This window comes from Pan paniscus, chromosome 16 (assembly GCF_029289425.2).
Source record: "Pan paniscus chromosome 16, NHGRI_mPanPan1-v2.0_pri, whole genome shotgun sequence".
NCBI lineage: Eukaryota > Metazoa > Chordata > Mammalia > Primates > Hominidae > Pan > Pan paniscus.
This window is the reverse complement of record NC_073265.2, coordinates 73,523,110-73,542,087: the sequence shown is the minus strand read 5'-3', so window position 1 is coordinate 73,542,087 and position 18,978 is coordinate 73,523,110. Positions and strand designations below refer to the sequence as shown.

Genomic DNA, 18,978 nt, shown 5'->3' with positions numbered 1-18,978 from the left:
GGCTGAGGCAGGTGGATCATGAGGTCAGGAATTCAGGACCAGCCTGGCCAAAATGGTGAAAACCCGTCTCTACTAAAAATACAAAAATTGGCCAGGCCTGCTGGCAGATGCCTGTAATCCCAGCTACTTGGGAGGCTGAGGCAGAGACTTGCTTGAACCCGGGAGGCGGAGGTTGCAGTGAGCCGAAATTGTACCACTGCACGCCAGCCTGGGTGACAGAGCGAGACTCCGTCTCAAAAAAAAAGAAAAAAAAATAATAAAAGCGAAAAATCTACTTTCTTAGCAATTTTCAAGCATGTTATTATTAACTATAGTCATCATGCTGTACAACAGGTCTCCAGAACTAATAACATTATATTTAATTCTGATCAAAGTACTAGATACACAGAGTTAAGAACAAAATGGTATCTGGATCAAGAAATCCTCAGTAAAACAAGAAAAGAAGAAAAAAGAACAAAATGATAATAAAAGGCTTATATCAAAAACCATTTACTCTTCCCTTTCCTTTCTTGCCTTTGAGTTCTAATTCCCAGAGGCCATCTCTTTAAGCTGATTTTGCTACTTCCTCTGGTATTTATCTTTTTTTTTTTTTTTTTTTTTTTGAGATGGAGATTTGCTCTTGTTGCCCAGGCTGGAGTGCAATGGTGTGATTTCCACTCACCACAACCTCCACCCCCCAGGTTCAAGCGATTCTCCTGCCTCAGTCTCCCGAGTAGCTGGGATTACAGGCATGCACCACTACACCTGGCTAATTTTGTATTTTTAGTAGAGATGGGTTTTTTCCATGTTGGTCAGGCTGGCCTTGAACTCCCGACCTCAGGTGATCCGCCCACCTTGGCCTCCCAAAATGGTGGGATTACAGGTGTGAGCCAAAATGCCCGGACTATCATTGTATTTCTAAAGAATGTTTATGTTGCTATTTCTTGATTTGTTTTCTTCAGTATCTGTCAATTCCTGGCATAGCACAGTATAGGGCTTACCTTCCTTATGAGGTCTTAATTTCCTTGCCTCCATTACACCAATTTGACTGGATCACAATTTTATGAAATCAAAAGCATTTACATTCTTATAGCTATGTAAATATTGTTCCCTAACCCAAGTTCCACACTGAAATTGTTTCATTTCTTTCCTTTATTCCCCCAGAGTTAATAATTGCTTTAGACTTTTTCCCTTCATTTATGTTTTTATTTTTATTTTTTACCAATTACCTACCAATTTTTTCAGATGCTTCAACCAATCTATCAAATGCCTAGTGATAATTATCCAAAAACTAAGATACACTGGATACTCTATCAGCCCCATTATTTTCCTGGAGGCTTCTCTCTCTCCCTTGAACTCCATCCTTCTGCTCCAAACTGGACTCAGCTCTCAGCCCATGGCACAGCTGGCATCCTGGCATGTCTCTGCACCATCGTGTGAATTTCCTGCTGCCTCTTCTGTGTGCATCTCCTGTTCCCTGGCCCCAGATCTTCTTTTTCCTTGGTTTATCCTCTCACTGTGTTGCAGCACATCTTCCAGTGGCTTCCTGAGACAGAGTGAATGGAAGCCAAGGTTTCTGACCCCACATATTTTAAAATGTCATTGTTCTACTCCAACTCCTGATTAATAGTTTGGCTGGAAATAATGCTCTAATTTAAACATAACTTCTCCTTACATTGGGAAATATTGCTCTATTATTTTCTAGTTCCCAGTGTTGTTGGGAAGAAGTCAGTGTCATGCTGAGTCTTGGCTCTTTATATATGACCTCTTTTCTCTCTATAAGATTTTAGGATTTTCTCTCTATCCTTGGTTTGCTGGAATTTCCCAATGATGTGCCTTGTTGTAGGTCTTTCTTCATTCACTATGCTAGTCACTCGGTAGACTCTTTGAACTGGAAAATTATATCCTTCTATTGTGGGAAGCCACCAGCAGGTTCATGTGAGCTGGGTAATCTCATTCTTTTCTTCCAAGGACAGAGGTATCAAGGCCCTGAGTACCTTATAAGTGGATGGGGAAAGGGGGCCTGAGGTGAATCCAACAAAGCTGCAGCACCCACTGAGCTCATGTCCCAGGGCTAGGCTCTGCCTGAGGACAGGAGACATGGGTGAGACCCACTTCCTGCCCAGTCCCATGGTGGGGCTCAGGACACACATGGTCCAGGAGGCCCCCAGTTCCGGGCTGCATTTACATGCACCTACCTGCATGCAGCATTCAGTGAGCCACAGGACAACTTAGGGGAAGGGGCAGCTCCAGAGAGCAGGACAGGAGGGAGGTAAATAATCATGGGGTGGGGAGTGGCCTTGTGGGGAAGAGGCAAAGGCAGGGGTGTGTGTGTGTGTGTATTGTGTATTGGGGGAAATGGGGAGACCATCTGTAGTTTTGTCTCCCCTTTTCTGGCTACTGCACCCGTTTTTTCATGAATAGTTTTTCTTTCCATCATGGACTAAATGTCTCTGTCTCTTCCAAATCCAGCCCTAACCCTCTCTGTGGCTGCATTTGGAGATAAGTCCTCTCAGGAAGTCATTAAGGTTAAATGAGGTCCTAAGGGTGGGGCCCTGATTCAGTAGGATTAGTGTCCTTATAAGATGAGACACCAGAGAGTTCACTCACTCTCTCTCTCCTCACAAATACAAAGAAGAGGTCATGTGAGCATACAATATGGCAGCCACCTACAGGTCAAGAGGAGAGGCCACAGAATGAAACCTACCTTGCTGACACTTTGGTCTTGGATTTCCCAGCCTCTAGAACTGTGAGAAATAAATGTTTGTGGCTTAAGCCACCCAGTCTGTGGTATTTGGGCATGGCACCCTGAAGTGACTAATACATCTCCCTGCCCTACTTCAACCACATGACACTAGAGGGCTTGGCAGTTCTAGTGTCCCAGCTACCCAGCCAATCCAGACCAGACCAAGCAGAAACTTTCTTCTGGAATTTTCTGAATAGGAACTAATGGAGAGGAGCCCCATCCTTTCTTAGGGGCAAAGCCAGGAAGATGGAAGCCTCATGCTGCCAACAGCCTGATTCCAACCTTGTGAAGAAAGTTGCTCTGAGAGCACAAAACTGATCTGCGGACTGAGGTGGAGGCAGAGACAAGGGAAGGAGCCTGCAAATCTTGACAGTGCTGGTGACTCTGAGTCCAGGTATTCCTGAGGCCCAGCTGTTCCCTGCCCTGCCCGTGGCTAACTTACTGAGCAATGAACTTCCCTTCTTGCCTAAGCCAACTCGAGTGAATTTTCTGTCACTCACACCCAAAGAGCCCTGACTGCAATGGCAGGGCATGGCAGGGCTGGGCTGGCCAGGGCAGAGGACAGTGTGGGTGGAATCAGCTGTAACAGGCACACAGGAAGTGCAGTTATCACATAAACTCCATGAGGTCTTCCTCCAGCCCTGACTGTGAGCAGGGCTGGGTTCATATGCTCAGTAGGTCAGAGTGAGGGATTTGGTCAGAGGTGCCATGCTCAAGGCCATCTTTCTATGGGCCAGACTCTTCAGCATCAAAGGCTTTGCCATCAGAGACAGTTTTAGTCATATCTTGGGTTCACTTGATCAATTGCTGTTCTCCTACTTTCAGGATCTTTACACTAGGCTGCCCCACATGGGTGTTAGGAAGCCATAGACATCCTGGCCAGAAGCCCAGACCACAAAAAGCGTTCCTGCCCGCCTGCCCGGGGTTCCAGAGGGCAGGACCGATGGGTGGTGGGAGAAGCCCAGCCTGGGCAGTTGTGACATGTACACCACTCTTGATCTGTCTCCTGGAACTTTTCACCCCTCAAGTTTGGGCCCCAATGGGGCACACATGGGAAAGACAATGAGTGCCCATGTCTCCAACTAGTTTCCTCATCAGAAGTGGTTATTGCACCAAGCTCCCCACTCTATTAAAATTGCACAGACCAAGGGCCACTTTCCTAATGGATGGGTCTTCTTGGTCCATCTCTTGCTCCCAACAGAGCTCTCTCCCTGGGATGGGAATGTGCCATTCCAGGAGAGGCCTTTTGACCCAGCCTCCAGCCAAAGCCAGTCTCCCTGCCATGCACGCCCTAGAGTTACACTGGAGGGTGACAGGCCTCACCTGGAAATTTCTTGCTGAAAATTGTCAGTTTCCCACACAAGTACAGCCTGGCAGTTTAATTCAAATTAAATCCAGAAGGAGACTGCTGCTTCAATCTCAACTGCTTGAAAATTAGGCCATATAGAGTTTTTGTTTGCTGGAAACTGTGGAGTCAGACATTGTGCAGATTGACCCAGTAGCTATAGCAAGTACACACATAGGGCGTCAACCAATGACAAGTGTGCACACACACACATGCACACAGCAGGAAATTGAGAAATAAACTATTTTAATGTCAGGTGTCATGGAAGTTTTGTGTCATTTCCCCAAAAACACACATTTTATTTTATGATTTAGTCTTGTTTTTATTTAGAATTACTTAAGAAAAAGGAGAGCTGAGTGCAGTGGCTCATACCTGTAATCCCAGCACTTTGGGAGGCTGAGGCAGGAGGATCACTTGAGCCCGGGAGTTTGAGACCAGCCTGGGCAACATGGTGAAACCCCATCTCTATAAAAAATACAAAAATTAGCCAGATGTTGTAGCGTGTGCCTGTGGTCCCAGCTACCCAGGAGACTGAGGTGGGAGGATCGCCTGAGCCCAGGAGGCACAGATTGCAGTGAACTGAGATCACGTCACTGCACTGCAGCCTGGGCGACAGAATGAGATCCCATCTCAAAAAGAAAGAAAGAGAGAAAGGAAGAGAGAAAAAGAAAAAGAGAAAAGAAAATAAAGGGGAGGGGAGGGGAAGGGAGGGGAAGTGAGGGGAGGGGAGGAGACGAGAGGAATAGGATCCTGATAGCTGGTATGGGGAAACTTAAGTGGATACATCTGAGAACTTTGAGCCTCCAGTTTCCACGGAATGCTCTGGGCTAAAAGAAGTAGCCCTCTTTCCTTGCTAAGAGAAGGGCAGCTGCCCCTTGCCTGGAGACTAGGCAAAGAGCTTCCAACAAGGCCTTACAGCAGGATGAGGTGTGTCATTATTGCTGCCCCACATTGACACCAGACTACGGCCTCATCATGGCCCGAAGTCACAAGCACAATCTGCTATGGGAGAATGATTTTTTTTGCCAAAAATGTTGCAGGGGCTGCCTGGTGATAAAAAAAAAAAAAAAAAAATCAATACTTAAAAGCAACACACCAATAGAGGCAAGCAAAACATGTTTTGCACAAAACAACTATCAATGGTGACGGCACGTGGATCTCCCCTTTCAGAACCCTGAGATCCTCAGTGCCGTTACCCTAATGGCTTTCTGCAGAGGAGGTAACTATCAGAATCACATGGAGAAGATCAGAGCCTGGAAGGAAACGTGAGATTTTTTTTATTTCAACCTTCTTCATTTACACAGAGACAAAACTGAAATTCAGAGAGTTCTGGTTTCTCAAGGCACACCACTGGTCAATAAACACACAGAGCCAGAAGCTAGATCTAGCTCAGCGTTCTTTTAAAGCTTTAAAATTTCCTCTCTGCTAGTAAAGCTTACAGCCTGGCAAGAATATAATATATACACACAAATACAGTTATAATGGTGAAAACTTGGAAACAACTTAAATGTCCAACAATACAGGCATTAATTCTCTATAAAGTGAATATCAAATAGCCATAGAAAAGACATTAAAGACCCAGAAGTGTTGCTAATTGAGCAAAAATACACCCTTTCCGGTCAGATGCAGTGGCTCACACCTGTAATCCCAGCACTTGGAGGCTGAAGCGGGCAGATCACTTGAGTTCAGGAGTTTGAGACCAGCCTGGCCAACATACAAAACCACATAGTAAGGTACATAGATGTGCTTTGGTCAAGGAATAGGCCGAGGTGGATATCTAGGCCTGCGTGACTCACGAGTTTGGCGTGCAAGCACACAGCTCCACTTGTAATATAACCTGTTTGTGTAAGTTCATTCCTGGCTTTATGCCACTATTGTCTGTAAAAGGTATAACTGCCCTGTTGATGCTGTGCATAAGAGACATGGCTCTTCGGGGCTTGGCTCAGTTTGGCTTAACATGGCTTGACATGACGAGCACACTGGCACCCAGAGAAAGAGAGAGCCAAAGCTGTCCATCTTGCAGGCAGATGGGAGGGAGCCAGGACACAGCTGGGCTTGCTCATGCCCAGAGAGAGAAGGAGTTAAGCTGCTGACCCTGAAGGCAAGAGAGAGCTGGCTGCGCAGCTATGTGTAGGGGCAGCTGGCTCAAGCTGCTGAGACAGGCGAACAGTGGAAGAGTAAGCTGTTAATAAGAGAGCTAGTGTAAGAAAGCTGTTAATGAGAGCTGCCGCTGAATAAAACTATCTTTCATCTGCCTATGGCCCCCCAAGTGTTCTTTCTGTTCACCCACCCACTCCCCTCAGACTTCACCATGGGCTGGACCTGGACCCTGGGATCTGACACACATCTCTGCTAAAAATACAAAAATTAGCCAGTGTGGTGGCCCATGTAATTCCAACTACTAGGGTGGCTGAGGCACGATGATCACTTGAACCCAGGAGGCACGGTTGCAGTGAGCCAGGATCATACCACTGCACTCCAGCCTGTGCAACAGAGCCTGACCCTGTCTCTAAATAAATAAATAAATAAATAAATAAAGTGAAAGACGATTTGTCCAGTATAAACTCTTTCAAAATATATACTCAAGCACAGGAAAGTCTAGAAATGTCATCAATGGTAATTTCAGGAAAGAATTATAAGGTGACTTTTTTTGGTTATCTGCATTTTTTGTTTTGTTTTGTTTTTTTGAGATAGGGTCTTACTCTGTCACCCAGGCTGGAATATAGTGATGTGATCAGGGGTCACTGCAACCTTGACCTCCCAGGCTTAAGCAATTCTCCCACCTCCATCTCCTGAGTAGCTGGGACTACAGGCGCATGCCACCACACCTGGCTAATTTTTGTATTCTTGTATTTTTTGCAAAGATGGGGTTTTGCTCCATTGCCCAAGCTGGGGCTCAAGCGATCTACCCATCTCGGCCTCCCAGAGTGCTGGGATTACAAGTGTGAGCCAAGTGTGCCAGGCCTACTTTTTTTTTCTATAATGACCACGACCATGGGTTTCATGTACCAACTTTTTTGTTTTTAACAATAAGAGATACAAAGCATATTATGAAAAATGTTCAGGGAAAAAGAAGAATACAAAATTGTAAAAATCATATATAACTAGTTTTTTTTTTAAGGCAAGAAAGAAACAAAATAGATTGTCCAGGAAGATGGTTTCTTCCACTTTGTATTTCTCTGGTGAACTCATTAGGAACTCTAAAAAGTTCCAGGAGTAGAATCATGGGGTCAAAGTACCCTGGCTATAACTTCCGATTCAGAGAATCCTAACAACTTACATTGTCACCAGCAAGGTCTTTGACTACATGAGCAACTCTCACCTTAGAGCATTTCTCATCTGACATTAGCTGCTTGGCTTTCTGTGGATACGTTGACTCCAGGAGGCTTCTTGAGTTCTGTGTGTTCGGCTGGCCTCCGGTGACCCCATTATTATTTTCTGCCAGGTAAAGGTCAGTCACCTGTACACAGATCTCATCACTCATGATATGCTGCAGCTGGAATCAAACAACGGCAAGCTGTCAGTGAACACAGAAAACATTTCTCCATTACACAGTCAATGTTCCTTTGACTGATCCAGTCACTCAACTCAAAAGAGGTTTTGGTTTTATTTGGCTGGCAATTTTTTTTTTTTTTTTTTTTGAGACGGAGTCTCGCTCTGTCGCCCAGGCTGGAGTGCAGTGGCGCGATCTCGGCTCACCGCAAGCTCCGCCTCCCGGGTTCACGCCATTCTCCTGCCTCAGCCTCCCGAGTAGCTGGGACTACAGGCGCCCGCCACCACGCCCGGCTAATTTTTTGTATTTTTAGTAGAGACGGGGTTTCACCGTGTTAGCCAGGATGGTCTCGATCTCCTGACCTCGTGATCCACCCGCCTCGGCCTCCCAAAGTGCTGGGATTACAGGCGTGAGCCACCGCGCCCGGCCGGCTGGCAATTTTAGAAAATTCACCAGACAAACCACTGTATCATTTTCTCGGAGAATAATCAAGCTAAGATTTTCAACCATATCAGTGGTTCATTGTAAAACTTTCATATCTATTTAAAATAAAAACCATAGAGAACTCAGGTTAATGTACTGTTTATTTAAAATTCTAAGGATCTTTAAATAATTTTCCATAGGTCATATTTTATTGCATTTTAAAATCATTTAGAATTTGCTTTCATACATATTCTCTCTCAGTTGATCCTCACAGCTTCCCTGGGAAGCAGGTTGGAGAGAGAGTTGGGACCTGTTAGGAGACAAATTTACACAATGCATAAGAAAGCTCACTGTGAGCTGGGGTGAGGAGGGGAGCCTTGGAGAATCATGAAAGCAATATCTATGTCTTTATTCCCAGCCCAACTACAAAGCCTGAAACTCATTAGGTATTTAAGAAATAGCTGCTGAATTATTGCCTAGGGGTGCTCAGCTGAAGAAGGAGGGTTGGGACTAACAGTCAAGCTTCCTGACTCCTAGCCCAATACTTTTCCAAACACACCACCTATTTTTCTATATCTGATAGAAAGTACAGTGCTTAAGTTGTACATGATGTTATCTCACTTTTAATACAGGCCAATCATGATTGACTATATGTGGCTTTCATGACAATCTTAGGAAACTAATGACTAGATAGTTGAACCTTTCAGAGTTCCCATTCTCATGTTATATGCTATTTCTATTTTGAAATAAAAATCCTTCCAAATGAAACTTTATCCATCAAAATGTCAGAGAAGTGAAAAATAGATGCAAGAAGAAAGCAAAACGTTAATTTCAATATCAGCCGGGTGTGGTAGCTCATGCCTGTAATCCCAGCACTTCGGGAGGCTGAGGTGGGCAGATCACAAGGTCAGGAGATCAAGACCACCTTGGCTAACAGGGTGAAACCCCGACTCTACTAAAAATACAAAAAATTAGCTGGGCGTGGTGGCAGGCACCTGTAGTCCCAGCTACTCAGAAGGCTGAGGCAAAAGAATGGCATGAACCTGGAAGGCGGAGCTTGCAGTGAGCCGAGATCCCACCACTGCATTCCAGCCTGGGCAACAGAGTGAGACTCCATCTCAAAAAAAAAAAATGGGGGGCCTGGTAGTTAAAAATCAACCCCTGACCTAACTGCTTGTGTTATCTATAGATTCCAGACATTGTATGGAAAAGCATTGTGAAAATCCCTGTCCTGTTCTGTTCCATTCCAATTACTGGTGCATGCAGCCCCCAATCACATACCCCCTGCTTCCTCAATTGATCATGACCCTCTCACACAGACCCCCTTAGAGTTGTAAGCCCTTAAAAGGGACAGTCATTGCTTACTTGGGGAGCTTGGCTTTTGAGATGCAAGTCTGCAGAAGCTCCCAGCTGAATAAAGCTCCTTCCTTTTTTAACCTGGTGTCTGAGGAGTTTTGTCTGCAGCTCATCCTGCTACAATATGTCATGGACCAACCTCAAAAACATTAGCTAAGTAAAAAAGCCAGACACGAGACCACATATTGTATAATTCCATTGATTTGAAATGTCCAAAAAAGGCAAATTTATAGAGAAAGAAATGGGCTGATTTATCTCAAGAGGCAGGGATTCAAGCTTTCTAGACTATATGTGATACATAGATGAGAAAAAATAAGGAAAAGAAAATAAATTTAAATAGAAATAAATGAAAATAATACTTCTCCCTGATTATAAAGAAAATCATATTCTTTTTCTAATAATTTGGAAGACAAAATATGAAGAAAAGTCTTTAATTTTGCCACTCAAAACATTCTGCCTTGTTGCTTTTTATACTTTTTTATGCATATACACATTTTAAAAAGTAGAATCATTATATAGTCTTTTGTCACTATGTTTTGGGCATATTTCTATGGCAGTAAATCTATCCTTGGCATCATCATTTTTAATAGCTCGATGTATATTAACTTAATCATTGCCACCCCAGAAGTAAATTTTCTTATATATATATTTTTAGTGGATTAGAGCAAGCATTTTTGGATTGAATTCATAGAAGTAGAATTTCTGGAGGAAAATAACGTACAACAGTTTTAGGGTTTTTAATATAAATTTTCAAATTATCCTGCAGAAAAATTGGTTCAGTTTATACTCCCACCAACAGGGGCAGAGCTCCAGTTTCCCCCTCCCATTTGTCCTCTTCGCTGGTCTTTAAGCAGAAAATCTGATTGTTTTCATTACATTTATTTGGTTTCTAATGCTTTTGAATCTTTTTTTTTTTTTTTTGAGACGGAGTCTTGCTCTGTCATCCAGGCTGGAGTGTAGTGGTGCAGTCTCAGCTCACTGCAATGTCTGCCTCTTGGGTTCAAGCTATTCTCTTGCCTCAGCCTCCCGAGTAGCTGGGATTACAGGTATCCACCACCACACCTGGCTAATGTTTGTATTTTTAGTAAAGACAGGATTTCACCATGTTGGCCTGGCTGGTCTCACATTCCTGATCTTAGGTGATCCTCCTGCCTTGGCCTCCCTGAGTTTTGGGATTATAGGCATGAGCCACTGCACCCAGCCACCACAGCTAACTTCTTTTTTTTTTTTTTTTGAGATGGAGTCTCACTGTGTTGCCCAGGCTGGAGTGCAGTGGCCCGATCTTGGCTCATTGCAAGCTCTGCCTCCCGGGTTCACGCCATTCTCCTGCCTCAGCCTCCCAAGTAGCTGGGACTACAGGCGCCTGCCACCATGCCCGGCTAATTTTTTTTTTGTATTTTCAGTAGAGACGGGGGTTCACTGTGTTAGCCAGGATGGTCTCGATCTCCTGACCTCATGATCCGCCCACCTCAGCCTTCCAAAGTGCTGGGATTACAGGTGTGAGCCACTGCGCCTGGCCGCAGCTAACTTCTAATGAGGCCACCTTAGACAAGTTACTTACTGTCTCTGAGTGCAGTGGTGCAGTCATGGCTCACTGTAACCTTGATCACCTAGACTCAAGAGATCCTTCCACCTCAGCCTCCTGAGTAGCTGGGACTACACGCCTGCACCACCACACCCAGTTAATTTTTCTAGTTTTTGTAGAGACAGAGTTTTGCTATGTTGCCTAGGCTGGTCTTGAATTCCTGGCCTAAAGCAATCCTCCTGCCTTGGCCTCCCAAAGTGCTGGGATTACAGGCATGAGCCACTATGCCCACATTTTCTTTTCCAAGCTATATAGAGGATGCTGTATGCATCCTTCTGGAACTTGTTTTTTTTCACTTAATATTATATTGCTAAGATTCATCCTTATTGTTGTTTATAGCTGGCATTCATTCTTTTTGTATGTTGTGACATCACCAGAAGATAGAGATCCTGAGATCTCTTAAGAACTGCTGCTGGGAGTATACACTGGTATAACCACTTTGGAAAACAGTTTGGCTCCATCTCATAAGGCTGAATACTCATACTCCTCCCAGCTCAGCAATTCTACTCTACATCCAAGAGAAATTCTTGCCTAGATAAAACAATATAAAACAGGGGATGTGGACAAGGAATGTTCCTAACAGCTCTGTTCAAAATAGCAAAAACCTATTTCCCATCAACTGGAGAGTGAGTGACTAAATTGTGCTTTTTATTCCCTTTGATTTCCAGTAGTCTTAGGATGCAAGTGGCTTTCCCATGGCTAGCTTGGGGAGGGGGATACTCTTGGCAATGGAGTCTGGGGTGGCAGTCCTGATTAGCCCTAGGGCAATCAATGCTGCCCAAAACAAGAGAAAATAGAACAAGGTCCCCCACTGAGCCAATGCCCTGGGTCCCTGGAGGTACAGGTTTGTACCTGGAGGAAATAGCCATCATACAAATCAGTCTTTTCAAATGCTTCTGTCACTGGGCTGAGTCCAAAGGACACCCTTTCCCAAAACATTACAAAGCTTATTGGGGCTACCATTTATTGAGCATTTATCATGTGCCTGATCATGTACTAGTGTAGTAATTGTGTGCATTATTTCATTTATTTATTTATTTACTTACTTATTCATTGATTTGAGATAGGGTCTCTCTCTGTTGCCTGGGCTGGAGTGCAGTGGCGCGATCATGGCTCACTGCAGCCTCAAACTCCTGGGCTCAAATGATCTCACCTCAGCCTCCCGAGTAGCTGGGAATACAGGCATAAACCATCAAGTCCAGCTAATTTTTTAAAAAACATTTTCGGGCCGGGCAGGTGGCTCATGCCTGTAATCCCAGCACTTTGGGAGGCCGAGGCAGGTGGATCACAAGGTGAGGATATCGAGACCATCCTGGCTAACATGGTGAAACCCCGTTTCTACTAAAAATGCAAAAAATTAGCTGGGTGTGGTGGCGGGCGCCTGTAGTCCCAGCTACCCCAGAGGCTGACGCAGGAGAATGGCATGAACCCAGGAGGCAGAGCTTGCAGTGAGCTGAGATCATGCCACTGCACTCCAGCCTGGGCAACAGAGCGAGACTCCATCTCAAAAAGCAAAACAAAAGAAAACAAAAAACATTTTCATAGAAATGAGGTCTGGCTTTGTTGCCCAGGCTAGTCTCAAACTCCTGGCTTCAAGTGATCCTCCCCCTTCAGCCGTATTATTTCATTTAATCTTCACCATCACCCTATAAGAGTGCTTGGGGGTAGGTGCTCCACACAGTAGCAATGTAGCAACCTCCACTCATAGTGACAACGAGACTCAGTGTAGTCAAGCAACTTCTCAAAGGTCACACAGCTGGAGGGTGGCTGAGCCAGGATGAAGACCTAGGACTCTAAAGCTGGTGTGCCAGTAAATGAGAAAAGTCTCTAAGCGTTCAGGATAGCTTCCTCCCAAGAAATCTTTCTCCAAAAGTTCTAAAAACAATGACAGATCCATCTTTTAAAAAGCAGACAAAACTAGCAGTCCGTTCCTTTTAGAGTGGGGTGTAAAGGTTAGCTAAGCTCCAGGACATCCCATTTTAATCCTACATATTTATAAGGCAACTGCCAGCAGAGCACCCCAAACCTAAAGAACCCTGCACAGCTGTCTCTGTGGGGCATGGCGTGTCCATGGATGTAAAGATTTTCCAATGTGTGCTTACGGGCCTGTGGCATCACCCTCAGTCACTGTCAAAGGGTAGCTAGGCCCTGCCTGCTAGGCACCATGCTGAGAATCTGCTGAGCTTTCTAACTAGTTTATCTGTTGTTTGCAGTGAAAGATGCCCTGAAAAGAAGGGGTGTGGGTGGGAAGAGTTCTGATTTGAGGTCCCCTGATCCAGGCATGCTCTTCTTCCCCAGTTGCAGGAATCAGGGGACTCTATCTGTAAATGCGGGCTCAAGCCATGCCCCCCAGCTCCCTCTTTCAACCAGGTGCCACCCTCTGCTTCTCTTCCATAGACAGCCTAGAGCTGCCAGCAGTCCCTTAGGATCTGTGGCCTCAGGCCTGGCTTAATTTTTTCCTCTCCAAAGAGCCATCTGTAGGGCCAGAGGCCGTCAAAGCCTGACTCATTACTGGATGCCAGTTCCTTTGCCTGACCTTCAGTGATTCCTACCTTACCCTGCGGTTTTATGTTTCTTGTCTCAACACTATTATTTCTTATTTCTCCACAAGTTGAATTGCTCACTCCAGCCCCTCGAAGCATGCTCTTTTTGACACAGTTAGCTTTAGGCACATGGTTGGTGCTAAAAAAAAAAAAAAAAAAAAAGAGCATTATGTCATTTTCATTGATTAACAAACGTGATGGCTTCACTGCAAAGTAAAGTTGATACTGCCTGGGCCCCTGAGTTCAAGAGTCTTTTAGACAAATGGCTCTGAGCTAAAACATGAGCATGCAAACATATGCATCTGTCTCGGTCTGAGGAGATAATTTGGATACTTGGTTGTTATCCTTGAGCATTTTCCTGCCTCATTAATGCATGTGTAGCCAGCACAATAATAATCATAGCTAATAATGGCTAAAGCTGAGGGCTTTCCTGAGCCAGGCAGTGGCTTTAAAACTTTAAAGTGGCTTTTAAAACTGTAACAGCTAAAGCTGAGGACTTTCCTGAGCCAGAAAGTGGCTTTAAAACTTTAAAGTTTTCACATGGACTCTTATTGAATAATTTCTGTTTTTCAGATCAAGAAACTGAGACTATCACATTTGGGATTAAGTTAAAAAAAAAAAAAGAAACTGAGGCTTAAAGCTGTCAAGCATTTCACAGCCAGCAAGCGGCTAAATCGGAACTTGAACCCAGGCAGTCTAGCCCTGGGATCCTGTGCCCTTCCTTACCCATTATCCAGTGTTGGTTACACAAAACTAATGAGTACATATTTTCAACTATAGTTTAAGTGGGTGACATATTTTTCACTATATTTTATGTAGGTGACTTTCAGTTTGGGAGTATTCTACTTACACAATCTATTGAGCTGGATATTACTGAGAACAAAAAGAAACTAATGAACTCTGAAAAACATAAAACATGAGCAACATGACATCACTGCAAAAGACAAAACAGCACATAGCCTTCTTGTGACTGTATTTTGCTGACAGTCCATGAGCTGATAGCCTGAACTCAGCAGTGCTGTTCCCTTGGGAGACACACACACACACACACACACACACACACACACACACACACACACACACACGAGTTGGTGGTTTTGTACCTCCCCCCGCCCCTAAAAACACACACACCAGTTGGTGGTTGTGCAGCCTGGAGCCTCCAGTCCACGAGTGTGAGGAACGGACTAGATGGGTCCAGCAGTGCTGGGTCAAGGCCAGGAGGGGGCAGCCGGAAGCGCGCACATGCTCTGGACTCGTGCACCCGCCGAAACGGGTGCGCACCGGGCGCGCGGGGGTGAGAGGTGAGGGGTGAGGGGTGAGGGGCGAGAGGGACGGGAGCGGGGTGGGGGCAGCCCTTTCCCAGGCGGTAGCGGGGGCGGTGGTGCTGTTGCCCTTTTAAGCTGCGGCTTGACAGGAGCAGCGCCTCCTGTCGGTGGAGTCTGTTACAAGGGGAGCAGCCGCCCAGGCCGCCACACAGCTCCCCGCAGAGGCGTCGGTGCTCCTTGCCATTTTCCAGCCCTACTCCGACTAGAGTCCAGGCAGCGGGGAGAGGCGGAGCCGCGAGAGCGCCGCCGAGAGGTCCCGCGGGTGGTCGCGGCCATGACAGCGGCTTCCGACCGGCTCACCTTCCGCGCCCCTCCCGCCAGAGGTGAGAGTAAAATGTCCGTGTGAGGGTTCAAGGCCAAGCTGAAGTTGTTGGCCTCTATCTTCCACAAGAACCAGGAGCCGCCGCCGCAGCTCACGCTCCACTGCCACATCACGGTGAGGCGCCCAGCGGCGGCTTCACACGGCAGGGCGAGGGCGGAGAGGAAGAGCCCGGAGTCCCGGGACAAAGGGGAACCTGCCCAGGAGAGGCCCCCGTTCCCCGGGCCGGGTGAGCGCGCCCCTTTCTCCCGCGACTGGCCTGGCCCCGATCGCCGGGACTGCGTGAGGCTTGGGTGGGAGGAGGGGGAGGGCGCGTCTCTCTGGCTCCTTGCCGCGGGGCTGGCTTGGGGGCTGCCGGCACCTCTCGCCCCAGTCACCGCGCCCCGAGGTGGGAGCCCGCGTCGCCCGCAGCCCTTTCGGGGCCCATGGTCGCCCTCAGTCAGCCAGCCTGCTCCCCGGGACCGCGACGGGGCGTGGCAGGGCGTCTCCGGCTGTTGTTTGAGCCCGGGCGGGGAAGGGAATGGCCTTTAAGATTTTCGGGTTTTTGGCCGGGCGCAGTGCTCGTTCCTGTAATCACAGTACTTTGGGAGGCTGACGCAGCTGGATCGCCTGAGGTCAGGAGTTCTAGACTAGCCCGGCCAACGTGGTAAAACCCTGTCTCTACTAAAAATACAAAAATTAGCCGGGCATGGTGGCAGGCACTTGTTGAGATGGAGTCTCACTCTGTCGCCCAGGCTGGAGTGCAGTGGGGTGATCTCGGCTTACTGCAGCCTCCGTCTCTTGACAGTCCATGGGTTCAAGCGATTCTCCTGCCTCAGCCTCCCGAGTAGCTGGGATTACAGGCTCCTGACACCACGCCTGGCTAACTTTTGTGTTGTTTAGTAGAGACAGGGTTTCACCGTGTTGACCAGGCTGGTCTCGAACTCCTGACCTCAAATGACCCATCTCTGCCTCCCAGAGTTCTGGGATTACAGGCCTGAGCCACCGCGCCCGGATCCAAGGCCCTTAAGCTTAAATGCCTCGTTCTTCAGTCAGGTTTTCCTTGTTCCCGCATGTTCAGCCAATCGTGTTTAAGGAGAAACTAACAATGAAAACGGACTCGTTGATGGAGGAAAAGTTGGAATGCAGCCTCTGGTGCTGTTTGAGCGATCTCTCTATCCCGGGTCGCTGCTGTGTTCTGGAAAGGCGCATTGTACCCTGGATGCAGCAGGTAAGAGTCCTGTCCAGGTGCTCTGCCCGCTTTCCTTTCAGGCTTCTGTATCATCTATTTTTCCCCTGTAGAATGTGCCCCTGACAGCCACCCCCTAACCCTACCCAATTTGTTTTTACATGTCTGACCATCAAGGCTCTTCTGGGTCATATTCAGTTCATGCTGATATTTCCCCTTCCTCCCCTCTTTAGTCCTCACTATTTTTGTTTTGGTCATGTTATGCTGTATTCTGTAAGGTTTTTTAATTTTTTTTATGATGGCAGGGGAGAATATTTTATAATTATGCTTTGTGCTTTTTATCTTCTACTCAATAAATGCTTGGTAAATATTTGTTTTATTGAATGTATTACCCTATTCTAGCTATATTGTGCTTGAACAAAAATCTTAACTGCCTAGTAAGTTAACTGCTAAGAATTTGTCAAAAGTGCAGACATAACATCAATAACTTGTCATGGATAGTACAAAAAGGTCTCTAAGGGCTTGATGGAGGCCTGTAAATTGACTTCCTATGAAAGAGAGTGTAAGAAGTGAAAATGTAAAGCATGACTGGAGAGCCAGAGTGATGAAGCCAGGGTCCCCTTCTCCAGATCCTTTGTAACAGTGTTATGTGATCTCTTCTAGAAGATCGTTCTGAAAGATAATGCCAACTCGGAACCTAGGAAACCACCTAGTGGGTTTCTGCAGCTTAGGTGGTTCAAATCCTCATCAGCACCTTTGTTTTCTCTGCCTCAGTTTGCTAACAATGATGTTCTCAGTAGCTGTAATTGCTGTCTTTGAATACTTAAGCATTTTTTTAGATGACAGGGATATATGTGCATTTTAATTTTACCAAGTGTTAGAATTTTTACTCTGCTTTTGTGGGCTCTGGGTTAGCTACTTGGTTGTTTAGATGTAAAATGATTAGCAAGGAAAACTCTGTGTGTGTGTGTGTGTGTGTGTGTGTGTGTGTGTGTGTGTGTGTGTATGTGTTATAACTTTCTTTTGTTGTCAGAGGACTTAGAATTTTATTTTATATGGTAATTCTGTCAATTTACTTTATTCTCCACCCCACATTTATTGAACAGCAAAGTATGAAAGTAACGTGTCCCATAACCAGCCTTCAGAAAAGTTACAACTGCTGTATATCTGAAATTCTTTTTTTCTTTTTTTGATTTTGAGAAGGAGTCTCACTCTATCACCCAGGCTGGAGTGCAGTGGCACGATCTCGGCTTACTGGAAACTCTGCCGCCCAGGTTCAATCGATTCTCCTGCCTCAGCCTCCTGAGTAGCTGGGATTACAGGCATCTGCCACTGCACCTGTCTAATTTTTGTAATTTTAGTAGACTCGGGTTTCACCATGTTGGCCAGGTTGGTCTTGAACTCCTGACCTCATAATCTGCCTGCCTTGGCCTCCCAAAGTGCTGGGATTACAGGCATGAGCTACCGTGCCTGGCTGAACTTGCAAGAAAAATATGTGCATCAGTTTTCAAAAAATTATATCAAAAGATAGCTGTGCCCTACATTTGGAAAGATACAAAAACTGAACATACCGGCAGGCAGTTTTGCTTGCTGGTGCTTGAGATAGAGCCACACATTGGTCTCAGTGGATTTATGGAGAAAAATAGATAGAGAATATTGTTTCTAATTAAGACCAAAAAATCCTTTTCTTAAGCAGCGACAGGTAAAGAGGTTGTCTTGGCTAACCTTGAATTGTATTGCCCTTGATTGAGACAGTTTTATGGTGGGGTTGGTAGTGGTGATAAACTTGTTTGAAATTTGTCTGCTTATAGTAAGCTTTGTGGTAGCTGTCACAGACAGCTTCATCCTCACAGGCCCTAAAATTACTATAAAACTAATAGAATGGAGGAGAAACAAAGGACCTGAATAATTAGATGCTTAGATAATTGTTCTGTGTTTTCATAACCGGTGAAAAAGAGCAGTGTTAGAAGTACTTAAACATTCCATGTAAGGAGCACTGCCTGAATTTATATTGTGATTTTTGAGCATCATTCACTGTTTAAAAACAGGCATATTGTGGGTCGTATTTTAAAGACAAATAGAAAACTTATCTTTTCAAGATGGATCTAAAGCTTAACCTTATCAAAATTACAAAATGTAAAGGATATGATTGAAAAATATTAATGCATAGGTTTAAATATTGGTCATCATTTTAGATTTCTTTCAAAATAGGTTGTCTCTTAAATATTAAACTGAACAAACATTGAACATGTTGTAGAGTTTGCGCTCAAGGTTAAGTTTCCTGGGGTGATGGATATTTTATAATATGGATAACAAAAAGTTTTTACTTTAAGAAATTTAGAAAATTTTTAGGCAAAACTAGAAAGTAATACCGATAATTCTACCACTCAGAATGTACCACTATCAGAATTTTGTATCTTTCAGTCATCTGCTCATCTCTTTTCTCCTTTGCTTGTATGTGTTCCCTCTCCCTTAAAAAATCAGATTTTTTTTTTGTAATCTGCATGTTCACTCAACAATATTGTAGATTTGTGTCATAAGTTACTCCTCTACAGTGCCTTCAGTTATTGTGTGCTTTGTGTTGGATGACTGTACCATCTAGTCTTTCATGTTTCCTGGTACTGACTACATAGGGGTGAGAGAGAGAGAGAGAGAGAGAGAGTGTGTGTGTGTGTGTGTGTGTGTGTGTGTGTGTT

The 18,978-nt window shown here is 45.3% G+C and overlaps 1 protein-coding gene across 1 annotated transcript in view; it reads left to right on the top strand.

Annotated features, from left to right (window-relative positions):
• The first annotated feature begins 14,813 nt into the window (after window positions 1-14,813).
• Window positions 14,814-18,978, top strand: part of LOC117976086 (ubiquitin-conjugating enzyme E2 Q2-like) — a 33,269-nt gene continuing 29,104 nt past the window's right edge. Inside the window, exons 1-2 of the mRNA XM_063596895.1 lie at window positions 14,814-15,118; window positions 16,146-16,324. Of these exons, the coding sequence (XP_063452965.1) occupies window positions 15,070-15,118; window positions 16,146-16,324 (228 nt within the window). The 5' untranslated portion in view covers window positions 14,814-15,069. The remainder of the gene's footprint in view (window positions 15,119-16,145; window positions 16,325-18,978) is intronic.